This window comes from Terrapene carolina, unplaced genomic scaffold (assembly GCF_002925995.2).
Source record: "Terrapene carolina triunguis isolate 2854851 unplaced genomic scaffold, T_m_triunguis-2.0 Scaffold85, whole genome shotgun sequence".
Taxonomy (NCBI): Eukaryota; Metazoa; Chordata; order Testudines; family Emydidae; genus Terrapene; species Terrapene triunguis.
In genome coordinates, this window is record NW_020664436.1 from 38,969,886 (window position 1) to 38,995,535 (window position 25,650).

General features: G+C 40.5%; 1 protein-coding gene across 1 annotated transcript in view; it reads left to right on the forward strand.

The window, feature by feature from the left end:
* The window catches only part of LOC112105257 (nesprin-1-like), a 121,522-nt gene extending 107,825 nt beyond the window's left edge, over window positions 1-13,697 (forward strand). Inside the window, exons 29-32 of the mRNA XM_026649535.1 lie at window positions 3,447-3,623; window positions 5,031-5,171; window positions 6,449-6,609; window positions 13,460-13,697. Coding sequence (XP_026505320.1) covers window positions 3,447-3,623; window positions 5,031-5,171; window positions 6,449-6,609; window positions 13,460-13,517 — 537 coding nt within the window. The 3' untranslated portion in view covers window positions 13,518-13,697. The remainder of the gene's footprint in view (window positions 1-3,446; window positions 3,624-5,030; window positions 5,172-6,448; window positions 6,610-13,459) is intronic.
* Window positions 13,698-25,650: the final 11,953 nt, after the last annotated feature.

The window sequence follows — 25,650 nt, forward strand, 5'->3', positions numbered from 1 at the left end:
TTGTGTCATTGACAAGCTAGAGGGTTTGTGTGGCTTCTCCTATGGTGTACTGCAGTGTATTTAATATGACAATGTCAGGTAAAAAGTATAGCCCCAGCATGGGGAAATAGTGCCTCTGTAAGAGTGCTCATGTAGCCACGCTATGCTGATGGGAGAGAGCTCTCCCATTGACATAATAAAATCAGCTCAATGAGCGACATAGAGCTGTGCACATGAGTGCTTATGCTGGCAAAACTTATGTCGCTCAAGGGGGTGGGTTTTTTTGTCAGACCCCGGAGCGACAAAAGTTTTGCCGACATAAGTGCTAGTGTAGACATGACCTAAGTGATACTAGTTTATAATGATGGCATTTACTTTGTTTTGAAATAAACAGACCAAGATTTTCAAACCTGGGTGCCCTAAATAAAAATAGCGAGATTTTCAGTGGAGATGAGCACTAGCAGCTCTCACTGAATTCACTTGCGTTCCAGACCCTCTGAAAATCAGACCATTTTTATTTAGGTGCCAAAGTTTGAAATTTTTGACAAGGTGCACTCTACAAGTATTACCATTTTTAAAGGCTAAGATTCTGATCTGATTGTTTTTAGCGTAATTGGAGGAATTATTTACAGCAGTCATTTTTTCCAGTACTGTGCCTCCAGTAACAGAATTTGGTTTGATGATATTATATTGCCATGGTTCAATTAACCCAATGTTTCAATTTGCACAATTAATATTTTTAATATTGAGGGCCAGATTCTGCCTTCAGTTACACGAGTGTATGTAACTGAAGGCAGAATTTGTCCTTAATATTCTGGTTGAGTATATAAAACTATAAAAAGCTGTTTTGTGTAGTTTACATTAATTGATACGTAATGCAAGATGTCATATTTTCACCAAATCAGATGCTCAGCTACCGCAGTAATAGGTTCTTATTTTAATTGATTGCAGGTAAACAAAATTAAAAAAAGTTTTTTTTTTAAATCTTAACAGACCGTGAACCCAATTATGCAATAGTTACACACATCACTGTTTTCATAGAATCATAGAATATCAGGGTTGGAAGGGACCTCAGGAGGTCATCTAGTCCAACCCCCTGCTCAAAGCAGGACCAATCCCCAACTAAATCTTCCCAGCCAGGGCTTTGTCAAGCCTGACCTTAAAAACCTCTAAGGAAGGAGATTCCACCACCTCCCTAGGTAACCCATTCCAGTGCTTCACCACCCTCCTAGTGAAAAAGTTTTCCCTAATATCCAACCTAAACCTCCCCCACTGCAACTTGAGACCATTACTCCTTGTTCTGTCATCTGGTACCACTGAGAACAGTCTAGATCCATCCTCTTTGGAACCCCCTTTCAGGTAGTTGAAATCAGCTATCAAATCCCCCTTCATTCTTCTCTTCTGCAGACTAAATAATCCCAGTCCCCTCAGCCTCTCCTCATAAGTCATGTGCTTCAGCCCTCTAATCATTTTTGTTGCCCTCCGCTAGACTCTTTCCAATTTTTCCACATCCTTCTTGTAGTGTGGGGCCCAAAACTGGACACAGTACTCCAGATGAGGCCTCACCAATGCCGAATAGAGGGGAATGATCACGTCCCTCGATCTGCTGGCAATGCTCCTACTTATACAACCCAAAATGCCGTTAGCCTTCTTGGCAACAAGGGCGCACTGTTGACTCATATCCAGCTTCTTGTCCACTGTAACCCCAAGATCCTTTTCTGCAGAACTGCTGCCTACCCACTCAGTCCCTAGTCTGTTGCAGTGCATGGGATTCTTTCGTCCTAAGTGCAGGACTCTGCACTTGTCCTTGTTGAACCTCATCAGATTTCTTTTGGCCCAATCCTCTAATTTGTCTAGGTCCCTCTGTATCCTATCCCTACCCTCCAGCGTATCTACCACTCCTCCCAGTTTAGTGTCCTCTGCAAACTTGCTGAGGGTGCAATCCACGCCATCCTCCAGATCATTAATGAAGATATTGAACAAAACCAGCCCCAGGGGGGAAGGATAGCTCAGTGGTTTGAGCATTGGCCTGCTCAACCCAGGGTTGTGAGTTCAATCCTTGAGGGGGCCACTTAGGGATCTGGGGCAAAAATCAGTACTTGGTCCTGCTAGTGAAGGCAGGGGGCTGGACTCAATGACCTTTCAAGGTCCCTTCCAGTTCTATGAGATAGGTATATCTCCATATATTGTTATTAGGACTGACCCTTGGGGCACTCCGCTTGATACTGGCTGCCAACTAGACATGGAGCCATTGATCGCTACCCGTTGAGCCCAATGATCTAGCCAGCTTTCTATCCACCTTATAGTCTATTCATCCAGCCCATACTTCTTTAACTTGCTGGCAAGAATACTGTGGGAGACCGTATCAAAAGCTTTGCTAAAGTCAAGGAATAACATGTACACTGCTTTCCCCTCATCATCAGAGCCAGTTATCTCGTCATAGAAGTGAATTAGGTTAGTCAGGTATGACTTGCCCATGGTGAATCCATGCTGACTGTTCCTGATCACTTCAATCATACTAACAAATACTTCCTTAAGAAGAATCACATTATTGTCAGTGTCGGTGCATGGTGTAAATGGTGTTTATTAACCTATGTTTCTGCACAGTTGGATGTGCCTTGTTGTCTAACCGGAGGATGCTGTGTTGTAGCTCTGTTTCTATACAGCATGTGTCATATTTGTAAAAACTACATCTGTGTTATAGTTGCTGTATGTGCTGGGGTTTTAAGGCTCTGCAAACCTGAGCCAATCTGAGAGAGGCAGGAAGAGGAGCGCTACTCACAGAGACTTGGCAGGTTTATCCTTGCATAAGCCAGGAAGAGTCATGGGTGGAATTCTCACCCTGTCCTGGCCCCTGTATGGCAGATGTGGGCAGTGGTACAAATGGAGTCTTTAAAAGCCCTGGAACTGGCCAGAAGAGAACTGAGACACACAGCTGCAGGCTGCTTTCTGAGGATTCCTTCACAAACCCCAGCAAACGGACATGTCCGAGGCAGGGCTGGAGGTGGGTGGGACACGCACATGCAAGGGGGTGGAGCTTTCACATTTGCTGTTTGTTTGCTGTGTGGCTGTACAGTGTGCTTCCTTCAGTTCTGCTCTGCATCTGGCGAGTGACACAGAGAAGGAGCAGGGCTACTGCCATGTCCACAACATAACCAAAGGTGCTCTGGAGCCAGGGGATAGTGAAGCAGCATGAGCCAACCTCCAGCCATTACTCACTGCTTGGTAGCCAGCTTATGCCTGCCTCCTGTGCGGGTGCACAAGCAGGGCAAAAAGGCTCCATGTGTCCTCGCCCTCTGACCATATTTCTGTTCAGGGAGGAGATAGTGTAGCCCTTTGTCTATTATTCCCTTTGTATAGATATACACATACAGAAAGCTGTGCATGTGTTTCTGGTGTGCCTGTTTTCAACACTGAACTAAGAAACATTTAAATTTGTATCAATCCTCTTGAATAAATGCTTCTAGCAAAGGACAAAGAGGCTCTGTGCAAAGAGGCAAGATGTTCAACAGCAGATTGCACGAGCTAAGCAGCTGCAGATCGAAGGAGGACTGCCTAGCACAGTGCAAGAAGATTTACAGAAGCTGGAAGGTACATTAGAAAACATGCAGCAGAATATGGAGAAACGGGAAGAAAAATTACAGGTGAGTGTTCTGCATGTAACATTACAGAAATGAGTGTCCTGTATTCTATTTTCCCATTTTTTCATGTAATTTATTTATAGGATTGACAACTTGCTACTTCTTCCAGTGGTAACAGGTCAATGCCCTTTTCTTTAACTTGCTCTTGTATCCATCTGATGAGAGTTGCGTTTGCTCTATGTTTTAACATTTTTAACAAACCTGTGATCAGTTTCTCACCTTTGAAACTTGGTATGTGGGAACTTCACGGTTAGAACCCAGCCATCCCTCCTGGTACTTTTCTTTCCTCGTTTGAGCCAAATGTGTGAACCCTTTTGGATTATAGTACATCATTTACTTTTTTATTAGCTTCTAACTCAGTCCTAATTGACTGTGCTAATTCTCATTTAATAAACAAAATGCCTATGAATTCATTTTTAGATGGGAATTATGTGGCATATTTATTCACTGCACAGTAGTGAAATTATTTAGGTGGCATTCAATAATAATACCTACTATATATACAGCACTGTGCAAACAATTAAGCCTCACAACTGCTATATGAAATATCCGAATTTCACAGATGGGAAAACAGAGGCACAGAGCAAATCACTGACTCCCTCCTGATTCACAACCCTAAGCTCAATTCACCAGACTACACCCGCCCCTCAGTTTTTACTGCTCAAGGGTGATCGTGCCATTGGATTTGTCATTTTGCTTGGAGGTTTGAAGACACCACAGTTATTTCCTGTTACGATAGGCTAACACTATATGATTGACATTACAGAGTATTAGAAGACTTAATTGTAATTATTGGTGGGAGCAAATTAGGATATTTCTAAAAGGGCCCACCTTCTGCCAAGTCTTAATAGGGGCTTCAGTTTATTTCAGAAACTTGACATTTCAAGGAAATATTCATTACACTGATGATACTAGGTTGGGTTCCAAACTTGGAGGAGCTAATAATCAAATGCCCCATGTTAACCAAAATTTACATTAGATCAACAGAACAGATAGCTCTCTATATTCAGCTTGGTATTAATATAATTACCATTTTGCCTGTTTAGTTTTTTTTAACCACATTTTTTTCTAATTCTATAGGTATTATTGAGCAGAGATCCAGTCCTTCCGCCTTTACTTATATAGCCTTGAGGCTTTAGTAGGTTCAGATACATGCTTAAAATCCAGAGAGAAACGTACTACAGAGAACTGTACTTTTCTATGCAACAAAATAGAAGATGTGCCAGGGACCAACCTGACCTTAACTGTCTTCTAGATGGTTGTGTCTGTACTGTAGCTGGGGTTCTGAGAGGAAAAAAAAAATGATGGCTGTATTTTGCATTTAGGTCTGTAACCTTTGACCTTCTTCAGTAATTTACAACCAAACTCTTTTCTGTTATTGTCTTTTTGTGTGTGTGTATGTGTGTGTAGGTCACAGTAAACAAATGGGAACAGTTTGAAAGAGACAAAGAAACAGTAGTCAAATATCTTAAGCAAGCAAGCTCTGCACTTGAACGCATCTTAAGCTTTAGCAGTTTAGAGAGCCTCTCATCAGAACTGGATCAGACAAAGGTATAAATACCATTGTGTAAATTAGTAGAATTGTGACACTGTTCTTATTTGTTAACAAGTAGTGCCAAAAGTTGTCTTTTGATCTCTGTATGGTTCTCCATTAATGAGAGAGAGAATGTAGGTGAGGTCATATCTTATATTGGACCTACTTCTGTTGGTGGCAGGGACAAACTTTCGAGCTACACCGCTTTTAAGCTCCCATTAATGTCTGTGGAAGCCGTGAATGCAGGTTGGAGACAGTATAGTGCCTTCAGCAGTTAAATGATAATTTCACCACTGAAATGAATATATCTGTCAGTGAAGCACATATATGGAGAGTAAAGTAATTGCCTGAGCTTTACTATTTTAGTCAATACATGTATTATAAATATAAGGGTAGATATGAACAAAAATATTCACTTCCCTACCACACTGTCTGGAGATCATGTATCTGATATGTGTTTCTTCTTTACAGCGTGCACAGCAACAGCCTGTTATTGCAAGTAATTTTGAAGTCAGTAGACCAAATAGTTGATTTTTTTTCTCACATTCAGCATAACACTACACTAGTTAATTCCTTTTTTCTTTCTCTAAATCCTCTTTCTGTTTTCTTTCTGCTCTTCCTCTGGTGTTGACAACACAACTCATATTATCTAAAGTCTGATCCTTTTCCTATATTGATGTCAGTCAGAGCTTTGGTACTGACTTTTAATGGGGGCAGGTTTGGGCCCATAGTGCTTGCTTTTTTCCCTAGCTAAGTGTATTGTTTTTCTCAATGCTTATACCTTTCCCTGTTGACTATGATACCAAATTGTATCTAAATCTGGTCAATCTAGCAATCCACCATTATCTTGTATGAAAGGAAATAATGCTAAACATAGAAAAACATGAAGCTAAAAGCTACATGAAGCTATACATCCACTGTATATGCAGGGGTTATAGCACCTAAAATATATTAAATGTAATGAATATTCTAGACACACTGCCCTCTGCAATTTCATTAATAAAACTGCTTCACAATCCATCCAGTACACTGATTTTTAACTGAGTACATTGAAATATTATTGTTATTTCATGGTAGTTTCTTGCCTTAGTTTGATCGGAATAGTTAACTAAAATGAGCATTTGCGAATAGAAATGTGAAAATAAAAAGGTCCTGAGTTTTTACACATACCACAAATAAATATGAATAATCATGGAAACACCCTCTCTCCCCACAGGGGAAGAAAAAACAATAATTTTAGGATCAGGAAATGTAAAACATTTTTTTTTATAACCACTATGATGCCTCTTTACAGGAACTTTCTAAACAGACTATAGCCATTGCAGCACAGGCTGAGAATCTTGTGAAGAACTCCTCTGAGATACAGCTGGGCTCAAAGAACAAGCAATCCCTTCAACAGCAGGCAAAGTCAATCCAGGAACAAGTGAAAAAAGTGGAAGTTACCCTTGAAGAAGAGTATGTTCTTAACAAGTCCTAGTATTTCCTCTCTGCCATAAGAATGTATCCGATTTTTACATTACATTGTCAACATTTCATGTTAAGTCTCAAAGGGCAATGTAATTTCAGCTTGCCATGGGATAATAACCAGGAGAATAGTACTAAACATTGCTGAGAACACAAATACCTACTAATAAAGAAAACAGTGGCTTAATAATACAAAGTAACTACAATGATTCCAGACATATTTAACCAATAGATTTTTTTTTATTTCTAAGCCACAGGCACAATCTTATGAATTAGTCATTTTTCTCTAGGTACTAGAGCCTTTTGAAAGCTACACAATTACCATGTTTGTTTTACATTTTCCCACTTTCTCCACAGGAATATGTCAAGATGTGCCTTTATCTTAGTGAATGCCCCAATTTGATTTTCACTGGCAATGCAATAAGTATTTCTGCTGGTGAAAATAAGAAAAGGTTTGCCAAAATTCGTGTAAAAATGGAAAGATCAAGATCCACGGAAATATTGAGCAAATCCTGAAAAATAAATGTGACATTTTGCATTTGTAAAAACATAATGCATTTTCACAAGTTTGTGAATATTTCAGCTTGGACAGTGACATATAGTGAAACTGTTGGTAGATTCACATAGTTCTGGCTGTTAGTACCAAAAACTCTTATCAAGCCCAGCTATAGAGGCCTGAGTGCAGGTGAAGCTGGCAATCAGTGTCAAAAAATATTGGTTGCACCTTGTTGTGATCTCAACAATTTCTTTAGAATTTCAGTAGGGCTGTCAAGCAATTAAAAAAATTAATCGTGATTAATCACACGATTCAAAAATTAAACGCGCAATTAATCATGCGATTAATCACACTGTTAAACAATAATGGAATACCATTTATTTAAATATTTTGGATGTTTTCTACATTTTCAAACATATTGATTTGAATTATAACACAGAATACAAAGTGTACAGCACTCACTTTATATTTATTTTTATTACAAATATTTGCACTGTAAAAAACAAAATAAATAGTATTTTTCAATTCACCTAATACAAGTACTGTAGTACAATCTCTTTATCATGGAAGTTGAACTTACAAGTGTAGAATTATGTACAGAAAATAACTGCATTCAGAAATAAAACAATGTAAAACTTTTAGAGCCGACAAGTCCACTCAGTCATATTTCTTGTTCAGCCAATCGCTCAGAAAAACAAATTTGTTTCCATTTGCAGGAGATAATGTTAATAGATTCATAGATTCATAGACTCTAGGACTGGAAGGGACCTCAAGAGGTCATCGAGTCCAGTCCCCTGCCCTCATGGCAGGACTAAATACTGTCTAGACCACCCCGATAGACATTTATCTAACCTACTCTTAAATATCTCCAGAGATGGAGATTCCACAACCTCCCTAGGCAGTTTATTCCAATGTTTAACCACCCTGACAGTTAGGAACTTTTTCCTGATGTCCAACCTAAACCTCCCTTGCTGCAGTTTAAGCCCATTGCTTCTTGTTCTATCCTTAGGGGCTAAGGTGAACAAGTTTTCTCCCTCCTCCTTATGACACCCTTTTAGATACCTGAAAACTGCTATCATGTCCCCTTTCAGTCTTCTTTTTTCCAAACTAAACAAACCCAATTCTTTCAGCCTTCCTTCATAGGTCATATTCTCTAGACCTTTAATCATTCTTGTTGCTCTTCTCTGGACCCTCTCCAATTTCTCCACATCTTTCTTGAAATGCGGTGCCCAGAACTGGAGACAATACTCTAGCTGAGGCCTAACCAACGCAGAGTAGAGCGGAAGAATGACTTCTCCTGTCTTGCTCACAACACACCTGTTAATGCATCCCAGAATCACGTTTGCTTTTTTTGCAACAGCATCACACTGTTGACTCATATTTAGCTTGTGGTCCACTATAACCCCTAGATCCCTTTCTGCCATACTCCTTCCTAGACAGTCTCTTCCCATTCTGTATGTGTGAAACTGATTGTTCCTTCCTAAGTGGAGCATTTTGCATTTCTCTTTATTAAACTTCATCCTGTTTACCTCAGACCATTTCTCCAATTTGTCCAGATCATTTTGAATTTTGACCCTGTCCTCCAAAGCAGTTGCAATCCCTCCCAGTTTGGTATCACTGCAAACTTAATAAGCGTACTTTCTATGCCAATATCTAAGTCGTTGAAGAAGATATTGAACAGAGCCGGTCCCAAAACAGACCCCTGCGGAACCCCACTCGTTATACCTTTCCAGCAGGATTGGGAACCATTAATAACTATTCTCTGAGTACGGTTATCCAGCCAGTTATGCACCCACCTTATAGTAGCCCCATCTAAGTTGTATTTGCCTAGTTTATCGATAAGACTATCATGCGAGACCGTATCAAATGCCTTACTAAAGTCTAGGTATAACACATCCACCGCTACTCCCTTATCCACAAGACTCGTTATCCTATCAATCAGATTAGTTTGACACGATTTGTTCTTTACAAATCCATGCCGGTTATTCCCTATCACCGTACCACCTTCCAAGTGTTTGCAGATGATTTCCTTAATTACTTGCTTCATTATCTTCCCTGGTACGGAAGTTAAACTAACTGGTCTGTAGTTTCCTGGGTTGTCTTTATTTCCTATGTTGCCCGCTTCTTGTTCACAGTGTCACCCGAAAGTGAGAACAGGTGTAGCTGGCGTCGCAAGATATTTACATGCCAGATGCGCTAAAGATTTATATTTTCCTTCATACTTTAACCACCATTCCAGGGGACATGTGTCCATGCTGATGACGGGTTCTGCTCAATAACAATCCAAAGCAGTGCGGACCGAAGCATGTTCATTTTCATCATCATCTGAGTCAGATGCCACCACTTTTTTGGTGGTTTGGGTTCTGTAGTTTCCACATTGGTGTGTTTCTCTTTTTTAAGACTTCTGAAATCATACTCTACATCTCATCCCTCTCAGGTTTTGGAAGGCACTTCAGATTCTTAAACCTTGTGTCGAGAGCTGTAGCTATATTTAGAAATCTCACACTGGTACCTTCTTTGCGTTTTGTCAAATCTGCAGCAAAAGTGTTTTTAAAATGAACAAACATGTGCTAAGTCATTATCCAAACCTACTATAACATGAAATATATGGCAGAATGCAGGAAAAATAGAGCCGGAGACATACAATTCTCCCCCAAGGAGTCCAGTCACAAATTTAATTAACGCATTATTTTTTCAATGAGTGTCATCAGCATGGAAGCATGTGCTCTGGAACGGTGTCCCAAGTATGAAGGGGCATATGAATGTTTAGCATATCTGGCACATAAATACCTTGCAATGCCGCTACAAAAGCTCCATGAAAACACCTGTTCTCACTTTCTGGTAACATCGTACATAAGAAGTGGGCAGCATTATCTCCCGTAAATGTAAACAAACTTGTTTTTCTGAGCGATTGGCTGAATGAGAAGTGGACTTGTAGGCTCTAAAGTTTTCATTGTTCTGTTTTTGAGTGCAGTCATGTAACCAAAAAAAAAATTTACATTTGTAAGTTACACTTTCACGATAAAGAGATTGTACTACAGTACTTGTATGAGGTGAATTGAAAAATACTGTTTCTTTTGTTTATCATTTTTACAGTGCAAATATTTGTAATCAAAAGTCATAATATAAAGTGAGCACTATACACTTTGTATTCTGTGTTGTAAATGAAATCAATATATTTGAAAATGTAGAGAACCATGAAAAATATTTAATAAATTTCAATTGGTATTCTATGTTTAACAGTGCAATTAAAACTGTGATTAATCGCGATTCATTTTTTTTTAGTTAATCACGTGAGTTAACTGTGATTAATCAACAGCCCTACATTTAAACTTTCATTAAACATATGCATTTCCAAGCATAGTGGACCAGATTCTCAGTTAGTTCAAATCTGTGTTGCTCCATTTACTTCAGTGAACTACGATGATTTATCCAGTTGGGGATCTGATCCACTGGTTGTAAGATAAACTTCCAAGTATATCCCAGTCCCATGCTGCCTTACTGGAGTTACCCTTGGGTTGAATTTGCCCCAATAGTTCCAAGAAGTAAGATATGTTCCTGTCCATCTCAGTAGTTGCCTAACCAAAGGCAACTCAAATGCCAACATTGTTGACTATTTCATTATTGATCATTATCCAGCTACTCTGAAATTTTGGAAAGAGCTTGATTATAGTTCAACCACTTTTTCTTCCCAATGTGAATCCTGATCCCAACAGCTACTATAGCATGTATTTGGCTATTGGCAGTTTCATTCTTTACACACTCCCTCACTAAAATGTGTGAAATACTATATTCATTTACTATCAAATATTTTATAATTTTCTACTTAATAATTGACTTGCTAGTGTGATTTTTCCCTCCATCATTGAGCAGGCCACCACTGTCCTTTGATTCAACAGACTGAGTAGCCCCTTACTGCCAGTGATATATATTCATTTTTGTTTTTAATAATGTGGTATCATTTTATAAAGCCTTGCGGAAAGCTAGAAAGTTTGGCCATATTCCCATGCAGCCTCGGTTTGGAATAGATTTTCATTTGGAAGTAAAATCATGTAATATGTCTGTGGTACTGTGATAGAACAGGGCATCTTTACCCAATACCCCATAACTTCTTCCTGCAAAACATGCATGCCTGTATAACTGGACATTAGAACCAGATGAACCTGCAAAACATGTATTTTACATTGAAGTGAATATTTTGCACATACGGTCATGGGGTGGCTCATGCACTCTGCAGAATAGCAGTGCCAGTGGTTAGAAATGTGGTCCCAGAGATTTGTATTGAAGATGTCCCCCTAAACACAGCAGGTCTCACACACTGCTCTTCTATGGGAAAACCTTCAGGAGGAGAAAAAATAACAACAGCTCTGCATGGTCAGCTACACAGCAAAACTGACACACATTCTTTTTGTGCACATGGATTTGTAGCTGATCAGAGGGGACATAGAGTGTCCTTGAAATACTGCAGAGTCCAAGGAATCATAAGGAAATCAGATCCCAGTTGCTCAGTGTTTTGATTCCTGTATACTGATCCCCAGCCCATTTCCTCCTGGCATCATGATACACTTAGGATACATATTGCCACCTCATCTGAGTGTAATGCTGACAGACCCTTGTCGTTGGTTGGGATCAAACCTGGTACATCTAGAGTTTAATGCATGACCCTTTCCTGCCTGAGCTAAAAAATGCATACCCCTTAGCTAAGACTGTAGCAGGCTCATCAATCTTGAGCTGGTCTAGCTGCCACTTGTGGGGGACAGAGTGCCACATCAAGCAAACATGGATTACGTACTTCCTCTAGCTGGGGAAGCACATCCTGAGCTTCAGAGACTTCCGGATGAGCCCCCACTTGTAACACTGACAGACTCTGGTCGTCATCAGCTGGGATCAAACCTGGGACCTCTGGAGCTTAATGCATGACCTTCTATTGCCTGAGCTAAAAGACAAACCTCTCTTAGGGTACGTCTTCACTACCCGCCGTATCGGCGGGTAGCAATCGATTTATCCGGGATCGATATATCGCGTCTCGTTAAGACGCGATATATCGATCCCTGAACGCGCTCACCGTTGACTCCGGAACTCCACCAGAGCGAGCGGCGGTAGCGCAGTCGACGGGGGAGCCGCGGCCGTCGATCCCGCGCCGTCTGGACCCCAGGTAATTCGATCCAAGATACTTCGACTTCAGCTACGCTATTCGCTATTCGCGTAGCTGAAGTTGCGTATCTTGGATCGATCCCCCCCCCTAGTGTAGACCAGCCCTTAGCCAACACAGTAGCAGGTTCATTACTCACTAGCTGGTCTAGCTGCCACTAGAGGAGATAGAGTGCCACACCAAGCGGGCCTGGGTTTCATAATCACTGTCATGTTTTTTGAGAGGAATTGAAGCTATGGCCAAGGAGTTAATTTCGATATACCCAATTGGGGGCGTATGAGAGAAAGGAGAAGGGTACTTCTTGTGTGAAGCCTTGGACCCAAACCAAGATCAAGCAGAATCTCTTCCTGTTTTAACACATCTAAAATGTACATTTATGGACAAAAAAATATTTGGACCAAGCTCAGGCGTCATCAGTTTTCTGTTCTTTCACTCGGTGTTGACTCTTTGCTTGCGAAAAAAGCAGCTACTTGCAAGGCTGGCAGATTGTTGTTTATAGCACAAGGGAATAAAGCAGTCAGTCCTCATTGATCACATGCAGAGCTACAGTATACTGGTCTTAGTCATTTTGCTGTAAAATGAATTCAGACCCCTTTATTTTTACGGATCTGGTACAGCCATATAATGTTCATATTCCACACAATATTGTGTGTATATGGTGCCTGGATTGCTTCTCTTTGTTATTTCTTGCTTTCATGTGTTCCTTGATACACAGATTTTACACTTACTCATATTGTATGTACCACTATTGAAATTAATGGAATTGTGCAAAGTCTGATATGACTTTGGTCCAAAACACACATCTACATTCTCTAAAAACATTCTTTTGAAAATACAAACTGCCTGTAATTTGGGTAAGAAGTATTTTTTTAATTAGACCTTGAAAGAAAAGTTTCACTATATTAAACTGTTTATTTTCTCTACTTAATCTGGTTAATTTTAGTATTAAAACCATGGAAATGGTGAAAAGCAAGTGGGATCATTTTGGCAGTAATTTTGAAGCTCTGTCCATCTGGATAACTGAAAAAGAAAAAGAACTGGATGCCTTGGAAACATCATCATCTCCCTTGGATATGCAAACCAGCCAAATGAAGGTGATTGGTTCACATGTTACATTAAGCATTAAAACCTTGTTTCTCTCTCTCTCTCTCTCTCTTTTTTTTCTTTTTTTTTTTTTTTTTTTTTTTTGCTAGTGGCTGCAAGGGCGAGGAACAGACATTTGACTCAAGTTTCAGAGCTACAATGATGTAAAGATGTTACACTTTGTATACAAAGATACCAAGCTCAAAGATTTTGCAAGAGCTAAAGGAAAAACATTATAGGCTGGTTTCTCTGTTAGTGGCTATTTATACCTACAAAACCTTCATTGTATGTAATATTAAAACATTTTAATTAATGCATAGTTTTTTTCTTTTTTGAATGAAGCTCACTGGCTTACAAAATAGTATTGTGGTATGTTTATACAGAGTGTAGAAAGCCTTTGTATTGTAAAATGTACATCAGTCAGTGGCTATAGCACCTTATTTTATAGCACCTGATGTTCTGTGTATCTTTTATGCTGAAATAATAAAGGAACTAGTGTGCTCACTAGCTTGTGCACCCATAGACCTTTATTGCTACAGTATTTACAGAATTCCAAATTATCTGTACAGTATTGTAGGTACACATTTTCTCCTAATTCATTTATTAGCCTCAGAGATGCCTAGTACCTCCAAAAGTTGCATTTAGTCAAAAATACGCTGTCAGTTCCAAGGATCACTTTACATCCCCCTGCAAAAAATAATAGGTATGTCTTCTCAACCTTCATGTGCTCATGGGTCCAAAGTTCCCAAAATGTAGAGTTTTCTATAAACCCTTTAACTCTGCAATGGCTTGCAGTTCGGCTGCTGCAGGCTGTTACAATATATTTTGAAAGGGTCCCAAGTCTGATTTGATTCAGGTGACTGGAAGAGTTTCTTGACAGAATATTAATTTCTGAAGATATGATCATATTAACATATACTAAATAAATGAAATCATCTATCTCTTGGTTGCGGCAGTGAAAAATAAAACACTGCTTGAATTCTTGCCTTGTCGTTAAATCAATGTTTCTAAAAAACTCAGAGTAAAATTAATATCTCTGTGTTTTTCACAGAGACACATTAAATCGTACATCCCTATTTGTTAGCAGCTACTAGATAGAACCCCAGTGACTCTGATGCAGGAAACTGAGCACATCTGAATTACACATGACATTATGTTATAATTTAGAAACTAGGTCCCTGAACTGGTTCTTCTGCATGAAGCCTAACTGACTTATGCAAATACATAGTGGTTCATCCATGCAGATCTGATTGGAGAATTGGTACCTATTTGTGTGCTGTGCTTGAACAGATTTGCAGTGATTACATTCCATCCCAGTGTAAATTTATGAGAAATTCAGTATAACACTTCAACTAAATGCCAGTTATCAGACTGAAAATTATTTTAAATAGATAAACATTTGAGCGAATTACCATAAAATAAAGAAAGTTCTTCAACATGAAGCTACATGAAATAAAGATGAGTATGTTTCTAATGAACAAAAGCAAGGCGATGCACGACGAAGTGTGAAACTAGCCATGTGTCCCTCAACATCGAGACATAAATAGATGCCACCTCAGTTGCTTTCATAATGTTTATAGTTCTGTCTACATTTGAAGAACTTGTGTTGTGTATTGTAGTGTATTTGCTGCTTTGTGTCACATTCCTAATAGTGCTTATAGTGTAGTAGACAGTATTAAACAATGTCACAATCTGAGTGGCTCAATGGAAAAATTGTATGATACACACTTTCTCATCTCTAGATCACCAGAACAGATGAATATAATTATCATTGCATGACTGTTCACTAACCCCTATGTGAAAAGTCTAATGAGGCTGACATGTTGGCCTTGTCGTCAGTGGCAGAACTCCCACTGCTTTCAGTAGAGCTAGGGTTTCACCCTTGGCGATTTCACTGTAATTCCTAATTCTACAGAAATTACTACTACAGTTATCACTAAATGGTACCACTATTGGCAGACTCAGTTATCCACCTCCTCTTAGGTGCACTGTAGGTGCTCCTGTTCTGCTGTGAGAGGGGGGAGGGATAGCTCAGTGGTTTGTACATTGGCCTGCTAAACCCAGGGTTGTAAGTTCAGTCCTTGAGGGGGCATTTAGGGCTCTGGGGCAAAAAAACGACTGTCAGGGACAGTACTTGGTCCTGCTAGTGAAGGCAGGGGACTGGACTCAATGACCTTTCAAGGTCCCTTCCAGTTCTATGAGATAGATATATCTCCATATATTATATTAAAAAAAAAATATTACAGCTCCAGTGCTGTCAATCTAGTATCTCTCATTAGCATTGTATTCTCATGCAAAAAAAGTTATTTTATAATCTGAATTAATTCAAAACATTACACATAGACTTTATAACTGCTGATTTACTATAGTGCATTCTAGCTATACTATATAACTTTGCTGTTCTAGATATTAACCTTGCAAAATTCTATTCATCCAAAATTGAGTAATTATTTTTGAATAGCAAGTAAAATATAATTAGTATTTTTGTTATCATCATGATGACAGTGGTTGAGTAGATCTAGTGCCTAGAATGGTACAGTTTCATGACAATTTTGGAATTCTTCCATTCACATATACCTTTACATAAACATTTATGAGGATGATAGAGCATTTCCTAACATTAGTAAAAGAGGGCTTCTCTCTCCCCATTGCCAGCCAGTTCTGATAACTATATTTCACTACTTGTGAGCAAAGCTTCACGAACATGCCACGTGGTCTGAGTGAACATTCTTCCCTGGTGAAGAAAACGTAGTTTTCCATGTGCACAGAAGTTTAATGAGTAAATATGTGTAGGTGTCACAAGTTTCCAACATGTGTGAAGGTCTCATGCTTATCTCTAATTGCCAATGAAAATAAGCATAGAAACATATAAGATAGGATAAACTATGATCAGCTAGTGCCTACCTGCAAAGCAGTTAATGAAATCAAAAGCCAATGCTAGATTATCCCAGACCTCTGCTCAATGACCCAGAGCAAGTTGGAGGAGAATGTTGTCTTGAACTCCAATCTGGCTCTCTATTTAACCCTGTGCTTGAGAGGCAGAATCACCCTAGTTAAATTTCTAATCTGATTTATACTGAGAGATCATAAAATTGAGATGGAAAATACCTATTTTCCAATTTATAAAGTGCTCCTATTTACACTCTAGGGCACATGCTTGCAAATTGTTAAATTACATTCATATTTGCTTATTTTCTATCTCCTGATCAATATAGTTTGTTTTTCATTGTACATTTACTAAGTTTATTTGTCAAGCCTAATTTTAAATGTCAGTTGCTGACTAAGTTACATTTATTTTTCCTTCTTGAATCCCAACCAGAATTATTCAACCAATTCCAAGGGGCAGAAGATTCTAAATATCATCCTGTCTGCTTATACTAATGTACATTTCATTTAGCCTGCACTAGTTGGTTTTCGTAGATAATGTTTTTTAAATCAGCTTTCCAACATTAAATCCAAGAAGGAAAGGGAGCTTAGATAATATAATAAGGATTTTTATAACCATATGTGTTGGGTGATCTCTGAGTTGTCCTGTACATTGATTTATAAGAAAATTACTGTGACTACTATTAGCACTAATAGAAAGAAAATTGAAAGTGATTATTCCGATCAATTGAAAATCGATTGTGGCTACTGATTTATTATTATTTACATTTTAGGTTATTAGTAAAGAAATAGATGGTAAAATAAATGGAATCCCAAGTCTAGAAGAGGAAGCTCAGTCTTTTTCTCAGTTTGTTACTTCTGGAGAATCTGCGCATATTAGAGCCAAGTTAACACAGATCAGAAGGTACTGGGAAGAGCTTCGAGATCATGCACACTGTCTGGAAGGAATAATCGCGGGGAATGCATCACAGCAGCAGAAATATGAAGAAAATCTCAATCAGGTAAACATTGCAAATTCTCAATAGACTATTCACAGACAATTTATAGAATGTCTATAGTTTCCCAGTAGAACCCTAAAATTACACATACAGTACCCTATTATATTATACAAGAGATTGTATTAAGGTCTATTTTTAGTTAGCTAAGCAGTTTCGAATCCTCCACTGGTAAATTTTGTTTAAAATGATTTAAAAGGTAATGAAATAGAGAAATCATAATGCAGAACCATAGTGTTATATGTCTTTAAAATAACAGAAAACAGTTCTTCTGGATGCTGCAACAGTAAATCAGGTCCAGACACTTGACATATGAAATTGTCCATCTTCAGTACCAGGTTGGAATGAATATTGTTTGCATAAAGGGCCAGTCCTGCGAGGTGCTTAAGCATCTCCTGAGAGCAGCTGAATGCCCTAGACTCCTATTAACTTCAGGAAGCACAGAGCACCTCACAGGGTCAGCCCTTCAAACTGTAGTTGGCTCTGGATACTTAATTTATTAGTAAACATATAATTTTAAAATGTGTCATTGAATTTGTTTTTTGCAGTTTTTTTAAACCTCTGTTTTGTATATATGTCATAGGTGCAGCAGGCTGTGTCTAGATTTGAAGCTAAACTGGCTGAGCCAGCTACTTCATGTTTTTCATCAGCAGATACTTATAAAGCTCTTCAAGATCACATGGTAAAAACATGCTCCGTAATTGCTGCTTGTATATTTATTTACTAATTGAGGGAACCTGTATTATATTGACCTTCTTGCAGAAAACAGAAATAACTTACAGCTGAGAGACTGATTTACTTCCATGGGCTATGGGGCAACTGGACCTGGGGAGGAGCGTGCAAGTTACTGCTACCAACCCCGACCCTGCCATGCCTGAGGGGTTCTGCCTGAAGGCACAGTTTTTAAATTTGGGCCAGTGTTCCACAGGAGACTCCTTGAGAAATACACAAAATCTACACATGTCACCAGACAGCCCAGTCCCATAACCAAGTGGGATTTGTCACTACATCTCCCCATCCCTTCAGGCAGACTTTCCTGCTCCTAGGGGGCACAGATAGAGGAGTGAAGCAAGCCTTGAGAACTTATAAATTCGTCTGCATTTTAAAACATTATCATAAATAAAAGATAAGAAATGCACATAGTTCTGAATGTTCCTGTTGAGAAATTTCAAGAAATTTTGTCTTGGTTTACAGCAGTGGTTTCCAACCTTTTTATGCACAAGATCACTTTTTGAATTTAAGTGCAACTCAGGATCTTCTTTGCCCTTCCCCGAGGCCCCACCCCCTCCCTCTCTCTATCCCCCCTCCCTCTGTCACTTGCTCTCCCCCACCCTCACTTGCTTTTACCGGGCTGGGGCAGGGGGTTGGGGTGCGAGAGGGGATTTGAGGTGCAAGAGGGGGTATGGGGTGCTGGCTCTGGGAGGGTGCTCAGTGCTAGGGCAGGTGATTGGGGTGCAGGACGGGTTTTGGGGTGCAAGAGGGAGTATGGGGTGTTGGCTCAGGGCTGGGGCAGGGGGTTGGGGTGCAGGAGGGATTTTGGGGTGCAGGAAAGAGTATGGGGTGTTGGCTCTGGGAGGGCACTCAGGGCTGGGGGTTGGGGATGGGAGGGGTGCGGGCTCTCACCGGGCGGCACTTACCTCGGATGGCTCCAGGGCAGCGGTGCAGGAGGGCTAAGGCAGGCTCCCTGCCTGCCCCGGCCCCACACTGCTCCCAGAAGCAGCCAGCATGTCCATGCGGCCACTTGGGGGGTGGGGGAGCACATGGCTCTGCACACTGCCCTTCTCTGCAGGCACCATCCCTGCAGCTCTCTTTTTTTCCGCAGTTCCCCATTCCTGGCCAATGGGAGCTGTGGGGGTGGTGCTTACAGGCAGGAACAGCGCACGGAGACCCCTGCCCCTCCCCTTCTTCCCCGGGGCCTCAGGGGCATGCTGGCCGCTTCTGGGAGTGCCGCGTGGCCAGGGCAGGCAGAGAGACTGCCTTAGCCCTGCTGCACCCCTAGACTTTTAGCGTCCGGAGATCACGATCGACTGGCAGAGGCTCCAGGATCGACCAGTCAATTGTGATTGACAGGTTGGTGACCTCTGGTTTAGAGAAATCTATGATTAGGAATGGATTTTCTTTTGTTTATTTTCCCTTTATCGCACTGACTATTCACACTAGACATGGGCTTAAGCTGGAAAATTCAGATCTAGAACCAGATTTCTAGCTTCTAGAACTCTGGGGCTGTTTCCATTTTGGGTTTCTATGTCGTCCATTATAAAGATACAGATAATTAGCAAAATTTGGATTTGGATTCAGATTTCAAAAATCCAAAGTTCAGGGGAGTTTCCTCCAGGGTTTTGGTTCACCTCTTTCTATATATTACATACACATTCATCATTACTTCTCTTTTATTTCCTCTAGGAAAATAAATACAAATCTTTGGTCAGAATGCCCTTGCAGATATGTGTGCTTAATTCTTACTGATGTCAAGGACAGCTGCTTGCAAAGGCCATCTGCAAGGACAATCTAACCCCTTAAACTGCAAAAAGTTGTAGATAGTAGCAACAACAGGGGTCTGTTTAATGAGGAAAAAATATTGTTGCATGTAGAATATGTAGCCATACACTGGGTGAAATTGTATCTACTATTATTGCTTGTTAAGGAGCCATAATGGGCTTGCCGCTTAAGCGTTACTAATGAATACTGTACCATGACAATTTATTATCTTTTGAGAACAAATTCTGCATCCTTATTTACCTTAAAATATTAGCATTCCTTTCTCTGCCATTCTTGTTTCTTTTTGAGATACTCACTGTAGATTGATTCTTCTGTGATGTATTATAATTGCATCCTTTTCTACTCCTTGTAATTCATTTGGTAGAAGTGCTTTGCTATTGCAAGCGTAGGATTCTGGGGGGGGGGGTTCAGTCTTCCCTTTTTTAAATCATTTTTATTGTTTCTGGTTTGTTTCCATGTAGACATTGTAGCCCCAGTTCTCCTGAGATGGCACGTTACAAGGCTGCCTTAAAACTGGCAGAGCTGTTTAGTGCACGATTCCCTTTGCCTAAGTTAGTGTATATCCACTGTAACTGTTCTCATGCCTCCCCCCACTCCAGCACATAGGGCATGGCTGAGGGTGTCTACTCTGTAACTATCCTCGGCTGCTGGAATGACCCCGTAGGGCTATGAGCTGCCAAAATCAATTAGAACAGCCTTAGGCAGCTGTTAGGGAGTCTGGAACTTTGGCCCCCAACCAAGCCTTGTGCCAGGCACAGCCTGTCCAGTCCAGAGGATCTTGCCATTTCATAGTTGAGTGGGTTTTTCCCTAAAGTTGTTTACAAGGAGATTCTTACCCCACATACTATATACCTTTTGTGTCTGATGTGTTCATGTTGTTTGTTTCTAATAGAAGACAAATTCTCCGACCTAATGAGAAAAGGAGCATTGTGCAGTGGACCTTTGTTGGGGGACAGAGGTGTTGGAATCCTTTCTCTAAGGTCATGGAGCACCTATGCAGGAATTCCATGATCCTTGGGCTGTAGCAGTGCTGCAGATACTGTGCTTCTTTCAGCAGGATTTGTGCCACTGGATCTTGGTAGTTATTGATGCCCTGGCACACTCCTGCCACTTCCCTGGCCTGCCTCCCAAAGAGTAGCATGGATCAAATCCAAGCATTTATGGAGTAATGCTCCATGCCATTCAGGGAGCGAGGAGTCCTCTCTGTGCATGGCTTTTCCCTTCATGTGTTGAGACACCTTACCAATTCCATGGCCTCCTTTGAGCTCCTGTAGAGGAATAGGAGTTGTCTCATGGGTATTATTGTTTGTTTATTTTATTTGTGGCTTGTATTTCCTTATCACCATCAACAGGATCTCTACCAGGCTGTGGGGAAATTGAACAACACTGTGACCTCCCTCTTAGCCTCTGCCCATAAGGTCACCAACAAAAAAAAAGCTATTCAGGAGGTTACAGTGTTACAGGAGAGATATGAAAAGCTGCTAGGAAGAGCTAAAGAGAAACAAACCTTACTAGAGACTCTGCTAGCACAGTGGCAGAGGTGAGTAACCCGCTCGCCTTTATTTTGACAAATACAGAGACTTTTCTGCAGATTGTCCAAGAGAACATGGGGCGCTTGTGTTGGTAATGTTCTATGCCATGCTTTTGTTAGGCAGGAGAAGGAGCTATCTATCTTCCTGACCTGGTTAGAGAGATGTGAAACTGCAGCCGGACCTCCAGAGCAGTATGTTTCCGCTGACAGAGTCAAATTGGAAGGTGAATTACAGTCAGTACAGGTAAATTTTGGGATTGAAAGTTAGCCCAGCAGTGTACCTGCTTTTACGGATTGCCTTTTCTGTAGCTTTATAGGAATGGATCTGGTCATTTGACCTCTGACAATCTTGCTGAAGTTGAATTGTAGAGATTCACTCAACTGAAAGCGCTTACATTATTATTTATTGATTCATTTATTATCATAGTGCCTAGGAGCCCCACTCATGGACTGGGACTTCAGTGTGCTAGGTGCTGTACAAACTCAGAAAAGATATAAGTGTTTATGAAAGTGCAGGCAAAATCGGAGGGGGGGGGTTTAAGGAAAATTTTTATTTTGCAATTAGTATATGCTGTTTCCTGGGGAAGAGTGCTACAGGATACCCTACCACCCACCAGAGACTGAGGGGCTTCAGGGTGAGTGCCACAGGATCTTCAGACTGCAGGGCTGTATTTTCTTTAGGTCACACACTTGTGTATTTTTTTATTGTATGAGAAGAATTTTCAGAGAGCAAAGCTTGCAGGGATTTTGCATTCAGAATGGAAATGGTGATTTTGCAGCACTTCCACTGAGTTTTTGAATGTAAAATTTCACACAGGTCTAAGGCACTTTTCCCCCATGAACAAATGCCCTGTGTTGTAGTGGACTAATGGGAAACATTTGGGCAAAAGCAGCTCTTTTTTACAAGTCCAATGAAGACATAATTTCATTTCAGCACTGAAGAGAATGGAGAGGTTTTTCTATGTTCAGGCCAAAGTGTGATTTTTTTCACACAGCTGTAGCACTGGTGGCAAGGATCAAATTCTGGGCTAGATTTTGCAGCCATTTACTGATGTGTGAGCACTTAATCTCACAAGCAGTTTCATTGTCTACTTGTTTGAATAAGTGCTCACGAACATGAGAAATGATTGCAAAGCTTTGCCCTTCAAGAGGTACTGAGCACTTGCTGAGTGTCTAGATGTTCTAAAAACCCTGAACACCTGTAAGGATTTGGTCATACCTGAGTCTTGACTGAGAGTCGTGTGTTGGAGCTCCCCAGCTGACTACAGTCTGACATGTTTACTTGCATACTATGATACTGTATTTAACCTAAAATGTGCAATCTACTGTTCCCCAGGATTTGCAAGCTGATATTACATCCCATGCTTCACTGTATACCAGCCTATTACAGTTAAATGAGTCACTGTTCACAACAGCTTCTGAAGAAAGCGTGAAAGCCATGAAACAAGAGTTCGAAGAGCTGGATGGGAGATGGAAAGCTTTACCACAGACTGTTAGCAACAGGTTTGTGTTTCAGGGTGTGTCTAACATGGTTTACATGCTCAAAAATAGTAATCAACAATGCAGATGAAGAATACCCTGCCTCAGTCACAGCTTTACAGTGTGACGCTGGAATTGTTAGGTTTTATGGGCCATATGCTCGCAGAAGTGGAGAGTATGGGAATCCAACAGATCCAGCATGCTGCCTCTGTGACATCATTCTTCACCTTCTCCAGTGGAAGTGTTGAGGATCTATGTGCTAGGAGGAGGGTGGGGCAGGCGGTGGAGGTAGTATTGTCCCCACACAAATACCATGGCACTTCCTCATGTAAGTTAACATTGGCATTAACTTACCGCGCTTTCCTGCTCGGTACGACGGAACCTTCCTTTTGTGGGGAGGCCCAGGTCTAGCAGCTGGTGAGGGAGCCCCTACCATCTTGACCTCTGCAAGAACCACGCTGATAGCAGCTGTGAGTTAGAATCCACTCAGATATTCTTGTCTCCATGGATTCCTCAAGATCCATATGGATCTCAAGTATCCTGTGATTTTGGAGCCTAAACATTTTACTTCTTCAGAGAAAATGTCAACTCTCTCGAGGGGAATATGTATGGAATTCTGCAAGGAAAATCTTGCAGCATTTCTTGTCCCCCTTCAGTCTTCTCCTGCATAGGAAATGATATAGCAGGTTTTTTTTTTTAGTTTAGTATGTAATGGCTTAATCTTGAGTACTCCTGTGAAAGGATGAGCATCTCTCTGGATTGCTCAGCACCTTTCAGGATGGAGCCCAAAGTGCACTTGCTTGAAGTTACTTTAAACAGAATTGTTATGTCTGAAAATTCAAGTTTAAGATCATGGGCCCACTCCTGTAACCTTTGCTCCCATGAGTCTTTCTTTCTTTCTTTCTTTCTTTCTTTCTTTCTTTCTTTCTCACCTGGAATGTATTTTAATACTGTCTAGTCAGCTGCAGTTTTGATTAATCAAAGTGACTCACTCACACTGAAAAGTTAACTTTTTATTTTTATACTTGATGTCCTGTAGGATCAGTTTCCTTCAGTCTCTTGTTGCTGAACATGGGGAGTTTGATGAACTGCTGCTCAGTTTTTCAGAATGGATTAACCAGTTTCTTGGTGAATTGCAAAATACTTCTGAGATAAACACAGCTGATCAGCACCCAGCTGTATGCCGCAATCAGGTAAGCTATCCAGTTGAAATATTCAAAAATATAAAGAAAAGCATCCTATCCACAGTGCATTCCAAAGACCATGCAGCTAAAATTATGATGAAGCTGCTTAACCTGTTGGAAATCTGATTGTCTGTATTACACAGTTCACTTTTTTGATTGGGTTAATGCAAATCAGCAATGCAGCATTGTTCCTACTGGGTTCTAATTAGTGATAATCGTACTGATGAGCTTAATTTCTTTTGTCAAGACTTCTCTTTGAACCTTTGTATGGAAAATCAGTTTGTTTCCTTTCTTTCTAAAAGGACCACTCTATGGAAGTGGAAAGCAAGAAACAGGAACTTCGAAGTCTGAGGGAACATGTAGAAAAGCTGTGTTCTTTTAGTCGCCCAGAGGAGCACCACATGCTACAGGGGAAGGCTGAAGACTGCATCCTGCTCTTCCAGGAGGCCAGTCAAATAACCAGCCGAAGACAAGAGGCTCTGAATCAGCTTGGGGTGTTCCTAGAGTTACATGCTGCTGCATCAAGTGTGCTTCATCACCTGAGGCAGACAGTAGAGACTACTGGAAACATGGATAAGGCTAAATCAGAACTGCTGGAGAAAGAACTGAGGGATGTTGTTCAAGATATTAACAAATTAGCCCCTGCAGCAATCACTTTGGATGGAGCCCTTACAAAAGCGCAATATCATCTAAGACATGGAAGTTCTGAGCAGAGGTCATCCTGTAGGGCTATGGCTGATAATCTGTGCTTAGAACTGGAGTCAGTCCAAAATCTGTTGGGAACCAAACAGAGTGAAGCAGAAGCCCTTGGAGCCTTACAGAAGTCTTTCATGGAGCGTAAAGAACAGATGTTAAAGAGCATTGAAGATATTGAGGAAAGAGCTGACAAAGAAGGATTGAAGGAGCCAACACTTCAGGCACTACAACAAAGGTAAAACAAAAATCTTAGGAAGTACTTGATCTTTGGTGCCTTTTTTTTTTTTGCTTGTATTCCATAGTATTAGATGTTTTGATGACAGACTACTCCATAATCATTTTATTCCTTGGGTTAAATTCACTCCTGGGAAATCTAGGTCTCCAGTGGTAGAAAGTCTGCAAAGGAAAAGGTTGCAGTGGTGCAAGTTACACACAATCTGTGGAGCCAGCCAGCACAGTTCCAAAAGTGAGCAGTCTGGCAGAAGAGAGGGCACGACAGATGCTCTGTTTCAGCACATCCCTCAGATCTCTTTCTCTGGAAAAGCAGATGGTGAAATCCCTGCCACTAAAAGTTGCTTTATCCTGAGAGAATCCATACTGTAAAGTGGCAGTACAAAAACTGCTAGCCCTTTCTTGGGGCACAGCTGCCTCCATTAGCATAGACATTGCAGATTCTGTATTCACAAATTAGCAAGGCATGAATGGAACCCATTAACTGTAATAAACTGTCAGATTATAAAGGAGACTGATTTAAAAGGGATTCTAAAATTCTAGAAGAATATTTCCAAGTACACTTTGTGTGAGAATTGAGGAGAGGGGGCGTATGCATGTATTGTTATAGAAACACAGAGGACTAGATTCTGATCTTAGTTTCACCAGCATCAGTCCAGTGTAACTTCGTCTTCAGTAGAATTGTCCCAGATTCCCACTGTTACATCTAAAGTCAAAAATTGACCCTCAGACATATTTTATATACAACCTCTCTCTTTCTCATTTCATTTTCAGTGAAGATAAGAAGTAAATGTGTAACC